The 14,475-nt window shown below is 33.0% G+C and overlaps 1 protein-coding gene across 1 annotated transcript; it reads right to left on the minus strand.

Moving 5' to 3' along the window:
* Window positions 1-7,968: 7,968 nt before the first annotated feature.
* Window positions 7,969-13,551, minus strand: LOC132604393 (serine hydroxymethyltransferase 4). The gene is made up of 5 exons (XM_060317887.1): window positions 13,177-13,551; window positions 10,724-11,085; window positions 9,193-9,583; window positions 8,994-9,095; window positions 7,969-8,473 (listed from the first exon to the last, which is right to left on the minus strand). Exons 1-5 carry the CDS (start codon window positions 13,490-13,492, stop codon window positions 8,229-8,231), a joined length of 1,416 nt encoding a protein of 471 aa, XP_060173870.1. The 5' UTR covers window positions 13,493-13,551; the 3' UTR covers window positions 7,969-8,228.
* Window positions 13,552-14,475: the final 924 nt, after the last annotated feature.

Below are 14,475 nucleotides of genomic sequence, written 5' to 3' on the forward strand. Positions count from 1 at the left end.
GTGTTAAATTAATATTTATTTTTTTGCATAGTTGTGTCGGTTTATTGAATATGTACATAGCATATTTAGAAAAATATATTTATACGCATATATAAAGATTTTTTTTTTGAATTACTAACATTCCTTCTCCTCTTATTCCCTTATTTCGGCTATATACTATCTTTTCATATCATTTATGCATTTGTTCTTTCCCTTTTAACTTCATATAATCTTTTCATGTTCATTCATTTTATAGTACTACAATTTTTCGTTGGAGACGCTTTCATGCATTCTCTAAAAGATACACTAATTTCTCGATACACACATTAAACTTTTTAAGATAATAGAAATTCAATTAAGATATTTATTTTATCTATAGTATTATGTAAATTTGAAGGGAAAATAATGCAAGCTCAAAATGATAAAGAAAATAAGCGATGTCGGTAGAGACTAGAGAGTACAGTCCAAAGGAACATTCATATCATTGTTATTGTAATTTCATGTACTTCTGGGGCTTCTGTGTCATTAGACTGAAATTAGTTCCTTAGGCCGACATGCTTATAAATATTCCATGGATATATTCCTGATTCCTCCCACTATCAATTTTTCTCTATGATCATTCTAGTTTCTTCTTTTATCAATAAAATAATAGCACTCACTTTTGATTTGATGATTATACTGTTACTAACAAAAGTAAAAAGAATGAGATTTGAACTTTTTATGTCATTATATTGTTGAAACATTTTTTGATGTTTGAGTAATCAACGGTGAATATTATCATATAGTACCAATAAATTAAAGAATTCAAACTAAGAGCATCCAGTGTCTCTACCACCTTCTAGGAAGAGTACAGAGAACAACTGGACCTAAGAAAACCAAAGCAACACGCCCATCTACATTTAATCTAGCTAGAGAAACTTTGAATCAAACTTTCGCAATTAATTTCTAGCTTTCCTAGGTTGAACAAACTTACTCAGTCTCTCCCTAAGTTCCTTCTTTATCTGCTCAACTATAAACTCAATATTTACAGTTATATGCCTAAACTCAGTATACATTTTTTGATGTTATAGTATTATATTGAGGAAATGTTAGTTTATGCATAGTTTTGAAATCATAAATTTGATTTTATGTCGTACGTCTAATTTGATGGTAATTACTTAGATTCTAAATTTAGAATTGAGAAATTGAATAACTACAGAGAAACTCGTTAATTAAAGGAATAATATATAATTTAAACATATTGAGAAGTTTATTCTTTTGCAAATTCATACTAGTCCACAATTATGCTAGCAAAATATATAGAAGTTCATACAAAATTGAGGGGACCTTTTCAATAATATTAATGGAAACTTTAGAATTCAAAGTGTAATAATAGTATACTTCCATGTAGAGCTGTCAATATGGGCTTGGCCCGCGAGGTCGGCTCAACCCAACCCTTTACTTAAGTAGGGCCCGAGATTTCTTTGGCCCATATAGAAGTGAGGCTCAAAAGCCCAGCATCTTTTGGCCCGCCAGCCTCAAAGGTTGGGCTGAGGCAGGAAAGAATAATAAATTAATTAATTTTAAAAAAATATAAGTAAATTAAACAAAAAGATAAAAAGTAATGAGAAAAAAGAATGTACTTATTACTAAGTAGTAATTAAAAACTGGAGTAATACTTTTTAGTCTTAGAATTTATATTGTGTTTAATTTTTTGAACATGATATGAATTAGTGACTAAAAATAATAATTTATATTTGTTCTCTTGAATTGTTTCTTCTATGATATGGATTTGCGCAAGAATGGGTGGTAGAAGATTCTATTTCATATTGCAAAAGTTTCATGTTCAAATTGTACTAAAAATCACTTAGAAAATGTTATTCCGGAGGATGAAAAAACTTAAAGGGCTGGCCCGTCCTAACTCGCGACCCGCTTAGGCTGGGTTGGGCTGCCATTTTGCAAGCCCTTCAATTAAAAGGGCCAGCTCATCTTAGTCCATTTAATTCTTTAGCCCTTTAGGGTTGGGTTGGGTTGGGCTGGGACAGCCCATTTTGACACCTCTACTTCCATGGTATTAGAGCCCGTCTGGATTAACTTATAAGTTGCTTATAAGCTGTTTTCAGCTTTTTTGAGTGTTTGACTGAACAGCTTATAAGCCATTTTGTGCTAAAATAATCCCAAAAAAATAATTTGACCCGTTCGATTTAGCTTATCTAAAGCAGTTTATAAGCTGTTTTTTTTTAAGCCTATCCAAACAGGCTGTACTCTATCTAGGAATAGACCGATGGCTTTTAGATAATTGAAAGAAAAATGATTGAGATGGTACATTGTTGAGCAGAGAAGCTGAAATTGGAAACAATTAGTTGAATTTTTAGGCCTCAATTATTAGTTTGTTAAGATATTTCCCCATACTTTAATTTCCACTACATGGGACAAGACTATTTGTTGACTATGCTGAATTGCTGATAGGATTGCAAGGCACTCAAAATTCTTTTTTGCTTTTCTCCGTATTATTTATTAGTACTTCGATCGGCTTGCACGCACTTTCACGAGTCTATATATATATATATTGGTTAACTTTATTCCATAAGGCTTAGAGAAGTTGAAAGAAATTATGCAAAATTTCTTACTGCTCGTGAAGGATTAGATCCATTAACGGGGGGAAACTCACTTGATCTTCTCTTATATCCATGTATTTTGGGACCTTTGGCTACCGACTATAACAACAATAACATACTCAATGTAATCACACAAGTGAGGTCTGAGGAAGATAAAGTGTACGCAGAATTAATTATCCCTATCTCATGAAGATAGAGAGACTGTTTTCGGAAGTCCCTCGACTCAAGTATAGCAAAGCAAAGTAGTTATAAAAGAAAAAATATGACAGTAAAAAAAAAAAAAAAAAAACTAACAAAGAAAGCAGTACAAAGCCCGATATATTTGGCTATAACTGCGCTACACTAACCTTGGCTAAATGGCTGTCAATATTTGCTAAAGTTGATGTATATGTGTCAATTCTCCTATTAATTTGCAGTCACTGTTTGGAAAAGAGGTTTGCCGTGGGAAAGGGGTGGTAGTGCCCATTGAAATAAAAGGCCCACAGCACATGCAAAGGCTTCTAAGTCAATTTTCAATTGCCATCACCTTTACTTCATTGACTCTTTATTTAAGACAATAGTGTCGTTTGGTAGAAGGTATAAGCTAGAATGTTTCAACACTAATTTTTGTATCATATTTGGTAGAAAGTACTGGAATAAATTTATACCTTATACTAAACAAAATATAAAATGCATCCCATGGTATAAGCTGGGATATACCTTCTTATACCACTTATCCTGGGACTATTTTATATTATCTCCTAGATGATATAAAATAGTCTCAAGATATGGGATAAATTAGTCCCGAGATAATTTTGGCCATGCAGGGGTCGTTTGGTGGATAGTTGAAATTATCCCGGGATTATAATTCCAGGACTAATTTATCCCATTTATTTGGATTATTTTATACCATCTTTTAGATGATATAAAATAATCCCAGTATAAGTGAGATAAGAAGGTATAAGCTGGGATATCCCAGCACTAATTTTTGTACCATGTTTGGTACAAGGTATAAATTTATCCCAGGATAAATTTATACCTTCTACTAAACATGGTATAAAAATTAGTGCTGAGATATCCCAGCTTATACCTTCTACCAAACGACCCCTAAGGGTTCGTTTGATAGGTAGCCAAAATTATTCCGGAATTATGAATTATAATTCCGGGACTAATTTATCCCATCTATTGGGATTATTTTATACCATCTAAATGATGGTATAAAATAATCCCAGTATAAGTGGGATAAGAAGGGATATCCATCTCTTGGGATGTGATGCATTTTATACCTTGTTTGGTACAAGGTATAAATTTATCAGGATAAATTTATACCTTCTACCAAACATGGTACAAAAAATTAGTGCTGGGATATCCCAGCTTATACCATGCACCAAACAACCCCTAAGGGATCGTTTGGTACACGGTATAAGGTGGGATATCCCATCACTAACTTTGAGATTAATTTTGTACCATGTTTGGTAGAAGATATAAATTTATTTCGAAGATAAATTTATACCTTCTACCAAACAGGGTATAAAATGAAGCTCAACCTCAAGGATGGGATATCCCACCTTATCCCATTAACCTTGTGATTATATTATGCCATCTCCTAGATGGTATAAATTAGTCCCAGGATTACAATCCTGGGATAAACTAGTCCGCGTACCAAACGCCGCTTAGAGAATCTCAGTGGGCGTTTGGACATGAATTGGGAAAGTCATTTTTTTTTTCACGTTGGAGTAAAATTGACAATGTAGAACGAAATAGGTTTTCGAAAAGAAAAGCAGAAAAATTATATGTCCAGACCGGCCCTTACCAAGAATTCAAAATCAAGTACTATATTAACTTTCAGTTTAATTCAATCTGTTAAATCATATTAATCATCCTTGTACTTGCATCAAAATGCAATGTCTCTGAATTACTTCGTCCAAATTCATAGAACCCCTAATGATACAATAACGACTTTACAACTGATCACAAAGCTACAAGAAGATAAATTGTGAAATAGATGTGTGTGTCTCATTTTTCACATATAAATAGGTCAATTCGTGTATATCTCGATTAATCCATACGGTAAACTTTCCTAATTTCATCCGGATAACATGTGATCGTGGTTCTACAATCATCCAAAATAAAGATGACCCCATGTGGAATATCAAGTTAAGGAGCAAATTGGCAAGGACTCACAATAAAACCATAAGTATTCTAGTGTTGCTGTTAATATCTGTATTGCTCGCGCTCTACAAAAATGTTGTCGCGCTCGTGTCGAATCTTCCAAAATTACACTAATTTTAAAAGATCTAATATGCACGCAACTATATTTTTTAAGAGTCCGACTAACTTAAGTTAATACTGCCAATTTATCTTTAGCATTATAGTGAAGGATTACTATTCTATGTAACTTAATGATGCTTCCTAGGTTACTACTGTACTCACATCTTAATGGAATCGTAATTAAATTTGGCCATATTTGTTAAACCAAAAAACCAGAGGATTAGAAATACTGGGTCAATTTGCACCCATGTTCTTTTTTGCCCTTTACCTAAAATACTCCAAGGTTCTGGTTCGAACTCTAGCTCCGTAAAAAAAAAAAATCGCAAGCCAGAATGTCTAACTTTTATGGAATCCCAACAGAGTAAAACAAAAAAAAATCATAATACAAGTTATGTCTTAAGGCATAACTTCCTTAAGGATAATTTTACCCCTTGTCCAACATAACTTTTGCCTTAGGCATAACTTAGATTTACAGAAGCTAGGATTAACTTGGAACTACAACGTAACTAAGTTAGACCTTATAAGGCCTTAGGCATAACTTAGAACTATAGAAGTATAGGGCCTAACTTGGAACTATAGCAAAACAAACTTAGGTCTTATAAGGTCTAACTTTCACGAAACATAGCCTTGCGAATTTTTATTTTTTTTACTGAGCCGGGTTTCGAACTCAGAACCTTAGGTGGGCCACTTTTTTAGGCGAAGGACAAAAATTAAAAACTAGCAATTTGAGGGGGAAAATTAAGGAAACTTTACGGTGCACAACTACGTCTAAGACTTATTTATTAGTAATAGCTACCTTTTTAAAAAAAAAAAAAAAATTTAGGTAGCTTAATTATTTATCAAATTACCATCTATAACTTATTTTTGTAATTGCAGTGTATTTCCCTAAAAATAAAGTATCTCTCTCCCACTTATCCACAATCTCTTTTTTTTTTTTCAAATATTTTTCTCTCACATCTTCAATTCACAACCGTATTTTACTCCCATTATTCTTCACCATAATTAGCACGATTTCTTCTTCTTCCTTATCAGTTATCCAATCTCTACAGGTAACTAATTTTCGTTATGTTATTTGTTGTATTTCTCTTCAATTGTTCATAAATTTCATCGTCTTTACCTTCACTTTTCATTCTTTTTTTTAAAAAAATATTTTCAGCCATTGTTAGAGTATCTTCAACAAGCTCTAACTCTCCATTTTAATGGCGGATATTGATACTCCAAGCAAAAATACACTAGTGGCAACAAGAAAAGCAGTGGAGGATCTCCAGCCAATGGCCGAAGCTCAGCCATAACAATTCGTTTGCTAAATATCCATGGATAGGCCGAAATAAGAGGAAAATCCTTCTTATGTTTGCTAATCATGTGGTGTTGTTTATCTTATGAGTGATGAAGAATAGTATTGATTATAACCATATGAATTGTAGCATCATCTAGGAGCAAGAGAATAGGTTGTTGTTTTAGAAACACGATTGATGAGAGTTGTGGAGCTTCATGCCCACCAAGTGTTTGATTTAATGTTTAAGTATAGTTCAGTGTATCAACAAACAGTATATCTAATTTTTCAGTATATTTCAGTGCATTATTTCGCTGTATTTAAATGTATTTATCTTTTTTTTGTGTGTGTAGAGCCTATTTTTACTGTACTTTGTTTTCACGATTTTTGTATTTCGCTGTATTTCTAATTTATGAAATAGTTTCTAATATATTTCATTGTATTCCATTGTATATACGCATACTACAACTTTATATTTCTTAAACAATCAACCATATTTCATTGTATTCCAGTTAGGGGTGGGCATAAACACCGAAAACCGAAAAACCGAACCGAACCGAATTAATTCGGTTTTTCGGTTTTTCGGTTTTTCGGTACGGTGTTCGGTTGCGGTTCACCGGTTTTTCGGTTTTTCGGTACGGTGTTCGGTTCCGGTTCACCGGTTTTTCGGTTTTTCGGTTTAACCGAACAGTGCTGCTGCTACAGTGATAATTGCTCATGTCTTTTCCAATTTCCAGTTTTCTCAGTGCTAATTGCTCATGTATTAGACTATTTTTTTTTATACTTTATTTATGTTTGCTATTAGCACTGTAAACTATTAGCACCATTTTTTCACTAATGCTAATGTTCTAATGACTACTGTGCTAGTGTTCTAGTTCTAATGACTACTAATGTTCTAATGCTAATGTTCTAGTTCTAGTGCTAACAGTTCTAGTTCTAGTTCTAGTTCTATGTATAGTACCTTTAGGCTTTAACAGAGGGATTGAGCAAGGTTTTTCGGTATAGTACCGTTTGGACTAGCAAGGTGTAACGACATATGTGTTTAAATTATCTAGCTTACATTCGGTAAAATATATATGTTTAAGAATCGGTAAGCATATACATAAAAACAATAAAATAGCTCATTTTTATTTAAAAAGAAAGTCCATTTTACAAGCAGAAAATATCCCATTTTAGGCCCATGCAAAAAAAAAACCGAATTAAAAAACCGAAACCGAACCGAACCGAACTTCAAAAAACCGAACCGAACCGAACTAATTCGGTTTGGTGTTCGGTGTCCACTTTCAAAAAACCGAAACCGAAAAAACCGAACCGAAGTTTGAAAAACCGAACCGAAAAACCGAACGCCCACCCCTAATTCCAGTGTATATTTTTCTATATTTGGAAGTTTTTAGATTTTTAGTGGCTTTTGAATCCAAAAAGTTTTGATTGTGATAAAAGTTGAGAGAGATTCGTGAGCTGTTATGGAATGCGTGAAATATGGTTAATTTAATTTAACTTACCATTTAAAAAGAAAAAAAAGAATCTGTTTCCAAAATATAGCCTATTTTTACTCAACCCGATTTTGTATTTCCATGTATTTCACAGTATTTTAAAAAATCTGTTCCATAAATAGCTCCTGATTTCACTGGAGCGTGTTTATTGTTCACTTTATTTCTCTATATTTCAAAAAAATAGAAATACACGTGTTATTAAAGAAAAGTAGTTATGTTTGATATTTTGTATTTTATAGTTATATCTACTTAGAAGCCAATAAAAGGTAACTATTTATGTAAGTTTCGCAAAAATTAAAGACCAGCGCGTTTGAATGACACTCCGTGCAAAAAAATGAAAAGTATAAGTCCAACATTCATAAAACTGAAGCCCAACTTCCGCTGAACAAGTATTTCTTTCTGCTTGAATAGTAATTTTTATAACAATTTTTGAAACCAAAGAGGAACAGAAATCAGAGGCAAGATCCACTCACTAACCTAAAATACAAAGTACAGAAACAAGGCATAATACTTATTTTTTTTCTTCTCAGTGAATGAATAAACTTGAAGGGAAATTTTTCTTAAACCAAACAAGATACAGAAACTTTTTTTTTTAGAAAAAAACAAAGAAGAGCAGCTGTGGTGCAAAGTGTGAGTTTAGTCCTTGTACTTCATTTCGGACATTTTGAATCCGGGCATGTCGAAAGATGAGGAAAATTTCTCAACATCTGCTTTGAGTTCTTCAATTTCCTTGTTATTAACAAGACCTTTGTTGAAGTCCTTCAAAAGCTTTCCATGCTCCTTTTGGATGTTCAAGGTGATTGTCACAGCCCTGTGAAGGAACTCTCCGATCTGCTCAAAGTCCTTTTCGAGCAAACCCCTAGATGTCATGGCGGGAGTACCTGCATTAAGAAACCCCGTCAGCTACTTATTTTATCCTACGACCGATAAATTCCCGAAGGGGGACCTTGATGCAATAGTAAGAGCTGAGTTGAGCTCAGGGGCGGTTGTAGACTTTCGGTTACGGGTTCGTCTGAACCCATAACTTTGTGTGTATATATATATCGTATGATGTAAGGATCAACTAAAATTTCAACAAATATTAGATCTTAACCCATAAATTTAACATTACATTGAATTCAATGCTAAAAATCTTTAAAAGTGCACCCATTAAATTCAAATTCTGAAATCGCCTCTAGTTGTGCTGTGACAACTGACAAAGAGGTCACAAAGATTCAAGTAGTGCAAATGGCCTTGATATCTAAGCACAAGATTTTGAGAATGAAACCTTTTTCTTTTGCTTAAGTCTTCTTTTTAAACCAATCATATTTGATCAAAACCTCAAGTTAAACCTCTTTTATCTTTAAACATTTTAATAGCAACAGCCAACGAAAAAGATGAGCCAAGTGGTTCAGCTCTTACCAATACGAACACCTCCAGGTGCCAAAGCACTGCTGTCACCAAATACAGCATTCTTGTTAACAGTAATGTTGGCAAGGTCACAAAGCTTCTCAACCTTGTTACCTGCAAAAATGTCAACCGCATACATTTGTGATCAGTCACTATTAATGCTTATAATACTGGACACTCCAAAAGACCAGAGTATACTTGGATCTCTTACCAGTCAAACCAAGAGGGCGAAGATCCCAAAGAACGAGGTGGTTCTCAGTCCCGCTAGTGACAAGCTTGTATCCTTTACTCATCAAGAAGTTGCCAAGAGCAACAGCATTGGCCTTCACTTGCTTAGCATATGCCTTAAAACCGGGAGTCATTGCCTGTTTCAGAGCCACAGCTAAAGCACCGATTTGGTGGTTGTGGGGACCACCTTGGAGAGAGGGGAAAACAGCAAAATTAATCTTGTCTTCAAAATCATAAACTGCATCCTCAGGCTGGCCCTTCTTGGGTGGTTTCGGACCCTTGCGGTAGAAAATCATACCCGCTCGTGGACCTCTTAAGCTCTTGTGAGTAGTGGTAGTAACAATGTCGCAATATTCAAATGGATTTGCTGCTTCCTACATAATTTCCAAGATTCAACTTAGTAATAGCGTAAATAAAATGTGCATGTAGCGGTTAACAGTACTAAGGATTAACCGATAGAATTCTAAAATTGAATAACAAGGAAACAACAAACTTTGGAATTTAGAAGTAGACATCTGTTACATCTCACATGGTCTAATGTACTTGGTTCAAATTTAATGAAACAATCTATAGTAAACCGACATTGCACCATTAACCAGAACAGGAAAAATCTTTTAAAAATGAGGTTGCATCTGAAGGACAAAGTACTATCATGATACATCCCTGCTCCTTTAATCCACGCAAAAGTTATTATAAGCAAAAACTATCACATTCCATTTCTTATATGGAAGCTTAAAGACCTAAGAGCAGATCTAGTTAAAGACACTCTAAGTCTCTAACAAAGACCAAGTCTTGAAATTCCAAATTCACAACCAAGAATACAGATAACAAATGCAAGTCATTAGAAATCAGATTCTTGTGTGTAATTATGGGAAGACGGCTGAAGTTGTAATTCCCCCCTTAAGCCTCATGATAATCATGTAATCAAACAAAACTTAATAAGACCTTACTAGGGAAACTAATAACCAATTTCAACATTAACTCATGGATCACAAAAAATCAAACCAGATCGCGAAGACATCCAAATTGTGCTAATTTGCACACCAATTCAATAGACACCAATATCAAATATAGATCAGGGGATAAAACAAATCATAATCATCACGAGAGGTAGATCTAAAATTTAAAGCTAATAGATACAGAGCACCACAACATTTATTCTTTTTAAAATTACTATAAATAAGCATGGAAACAAAGAGAAGAATTCACCTAATTAGCAGCCCACACTACACTTAAAAACTAAAAATAGCTGATAGATGTATAATATAAGTATAATCCACGTATAATATGTGTATAACTGTGTATAATCAATGTATAATCTATGAATACCGGCAAGAAAGATTCAGTGCAACAAGAAATAGCATGGAATAAAAACTAGTTAGGATCAGCTATACGAATAAAAATAACAACAAAGTAAATGCAAATCTACCCTCTAAACCAATTCAGAATCACCACGCAGATCAAAATATAGAATAAAAATACAATCTTTAAAACAGAGATGCATAAAAATTTACCTGAGCAGCAACAAGACCACTAATATGAGCCATATCACAAAGCAAAAGAGCACCACACTTATCAGCAACATCTCTAAACCTTTTATAATCCCAATCTCTTGGGTAAGCACTACCACCACAAATAATCAATTTAGGTCTAAAATCTAACGCTTTCTCTTCCAATCTATCGTAATCAATATATCCAGTTGACGAATCCAACTTATAAGGCAAACTCTCAAAGTAAATTGAAGTAGCCGATATCTTTTTCCCACCAGATGTATAATAACCATGTGTTAAATGCCCACCAGATGGTAAATCCAAACCCATAATCCTATCATGTGGGTTTAATACCGCTGTATATGCAGCGAAATTTGCAGGGCTACCTGAATATGGCATCAAATAAAAACAAAATTAAATTCAGATCTACCAACTAAACCAATTCAGAATCATCATGCAGATTAAAAAAATGGCATAAAAATACAATCTTTAAAACAGGAAATGCAATAAAACTAGTTTGGATCAGCGATACGAATCAAAACGACATCAAATAAAATCCAACTGAATGCAGATCTACACTCTAAATCAGTTCAGAATCATCAAGCAGATTAAAAAAAAAATGGCATAAAAACACAATCTTTAAAACAGAAAATGCAACAAGAAATAGCAAGGAATAATAACTAGTTAGGATCAGCTATACGAATCAAAATGACATCAAATAAAAGCCAAACTCAATGCAGATATACCCTCTAAACCAATTCAAGAATTATCATACTGATAAAAAAAGGGCATAAACATACAATCTTTAAAACAGAAAATGCAACATGAAATAGCATGGAATAAAAACCGAGATACATCAATGTATAATACCCATGTGTTAAATGCCCTCCAGATGGTAAACCCAAACCCATAATTCTATCATGTGGATTTAGCAGCTTGTTTGGATGGTTGTTTCCTATTGTATTATATCGTGCGGTTACTTTAAATACAATGTTTGTTTTGATTGTTACTTAAACTTTATTGTACCGTATCGTTAAATCCATTGTATGTAACGACATATTTGGTGTTATCGCGTCGTTACCTTATTTGTTTTTCTCATCTTTTCTTTACTTTATTATAGGGTAATCCCATTTTATCCTATCTTTTTATAGTAGCTCTACCCCCATACCCTACTTTTCTTTTAGGTTTATCCTTCAAATTGTTGATATGTGACAATGTATTCATCAAAACACTACTACTAGTACTATACAATACAACACAATACAATATAATACGATATATTATGAACAATATATAAAAACCATCCAAACAGAGTGTAAAACTGCTGTATATGCAGCGAAATTAGCAGGGGCTACCTGAATATGGCTGAGCATTTACACCCCATTTAAGAAAGTAAAGAAGACTTTGAATCTTGTGATCTTAAACTAAAGATATGTATAGTGTACCAAAATATTATTTAATCTTGTGATCTTAAACATGTCAAGTGAAAAGTTGGAATTAAAGAATTGCCAAAAAAGAAAAGAGACATTCTTTGTTAAACGGACCAAAAAGGAAAGTAACACAAATTGAAATAGAGAGAGTATATTACATTGAGAAACATGATGATAAATTATTTCAAATCTCATATGATCTAATGTACTTAGGAGCCGTTTGGACATGATTTCATCTCATGAGATGAAATCATGTTTGGACATGCAATATGGATTTTTTCAGTTGCAGTTTTTTTATAAACATAAAACCCCACAAGTTGTGAAAACCATCAAAAAAATTTCAATTCTTATACAATGTTACCAAATGAGTAAATCATATTTCATAATAAAATTAATACGCTAATTCATAATAAAATTAATACACTACTAGAAGGCCTTTCTAAAAAATACAACATTAATTGATCAAACTTTAGTTCAATAAAAAGTTAAAATTTAACATGAATAGTAATGTAACTACTCTTTAATATAATCCTCCCACATAGTACGAACAATATCTACCAACTTATTGTTGGTAAACATGATTGGTAAATATATCTACCAACTTATGTGTCTTTTTTTACAAAATATAAACGTATGGGTCAAATTTTACATTTATATTTTTTGAAATCATGATTTCAAATTCCAAATCATGCCTTTCTCGATGATTTGGGATTTCATCTCATGAGATGAAATCGCATGTCCAAACGCCTACTTAAACAAATAAGATCATAATTTGATATGATTCATATTCTTTAATTTGTAGGGCTACCTGAATATGGCTGAACATTGACACCCCATATTCTTTACTTTACTATCTAATAATTATATTCTATCCTTTATCCCGCCTTTTTATAGTAGTTCTAACCCGTATCCTACTTTTCTCGTAGGTTTATCCTTCAAATTGTTGATATGTGACATTACGTAGCGATACAATGTAGCCAAACATTGCATTCATCAAAATGATACAGTACGATACACAACACAATACAATATAATACGATGTAGTACCTGAATATGGTTGAACATTGACACCCCATTTTGTAGGGTCACAATGAAATGCTTGTAAAGCGCGAGACCTCGTGAGATTTTCAATTTGGTCTATGTATTCATTGCCACCATAGTAACGGTTTCCAGGCATACCTTCAGAGTACTTATTTGTTAAGGCACTACCAAGTGCTTCAATTACTGCAAATGATGTGAAGTTTTCTGATGCAATGAGTTCAATGCCACGACATTGACGACGTTTTTCTTTTTCTATAAGGTCGAATATTTCAGGGTCAGTTGTGTTAAGAGGTTCATTTCCCCATGCAGAAACTGGATCCATTTTTGAGGATTCTTTTGGAGAAATTGAGGAAACAGAGGAGATGGGAAGGTACAGAGGAAGTTGAAATGTAGAGGGGACTTTTAAAGGGATGAGTTTTAATGAATGGACAATAATGCCCTTGTAATGGTTTTTTTATTTTTATTTTTTTTTATTTAAGTTTTTAGTCTTTTTGGGGGGTTTAATTGTTAAGTTTTGATTTTTTTTTTTTTTTGAGTTTGTTGAGGATGTTTGGTAAAGCTGAATTTAGGGAGTTGGTGGAATTGAGGGTGTCAAAAGCGACATGTACTTGGTGGTTGAAATCTTTTGTTTTTATTTGTGATTCAAGTGGATTATGTTAAGTAGGTGTTTGGTCATAGAAACCAAATATTATTTATTATTTGGTTGTTTGAATGTACGGATAGTGAAAAAAAGTGAAAATGAGATTTTAGGTGTTTTAAAATTTCAAATATGAAGTTGTATTTAAAATTTTCATAGCCAAACGTTGATTTTCAAATAAAGTGAAATTTTTTCAAATAAAGTGAAAAAAAAAATTCTGAAAAAAAGTGAATAATTCTTATGGCTAAACAAAGTTAATATATGAGTTCAATAGTTGTCGAATACTGAAAAAAAAAAAAAAGTGCAATATGTAAACATTTATGTCAAGTGGGAACTCCTAAAAACAGAATTTCTTTTTTGGTCTGTGGAGAACTTTTGCTTCTATTGAATTTTTCATATAGTTAGTGTGTCTTAGATACTCTTATGCAGGGGTGGGCATGGTACGGTATGGTATGGTATTTGAAAGTTTGGTATGATAATTTTGATTTTTGGTTTCTAAAAGTACTATATCATTACCATACCAAATTATTCGATATTTTTAAGTTCAGTTTCGGTATTTTGAGGTATGGTAAATCGGTACCATAATTTATTCAACTTCAACTTACATATACTCATATCGTAGAGTATTATAACTTCGGCTACTCAAAAAATGTCTCAATTATATTGTA

Source organism: Lycium barbarum, chromosome 7 (genome assembly GCF_019175385.1).
Source record: "Lycium barbarum isolate Lr01 chromosome 7, ASM1917538v2, whole genome shotgun sequence".
Classification (NCBI taxonomy): domain Eukaryota; kingdom Viridiplantae; phylum Streptophyta; class Magnoliopsida; order Solanales; family Solanaceae; genus Lycium; species Lycium barbarum.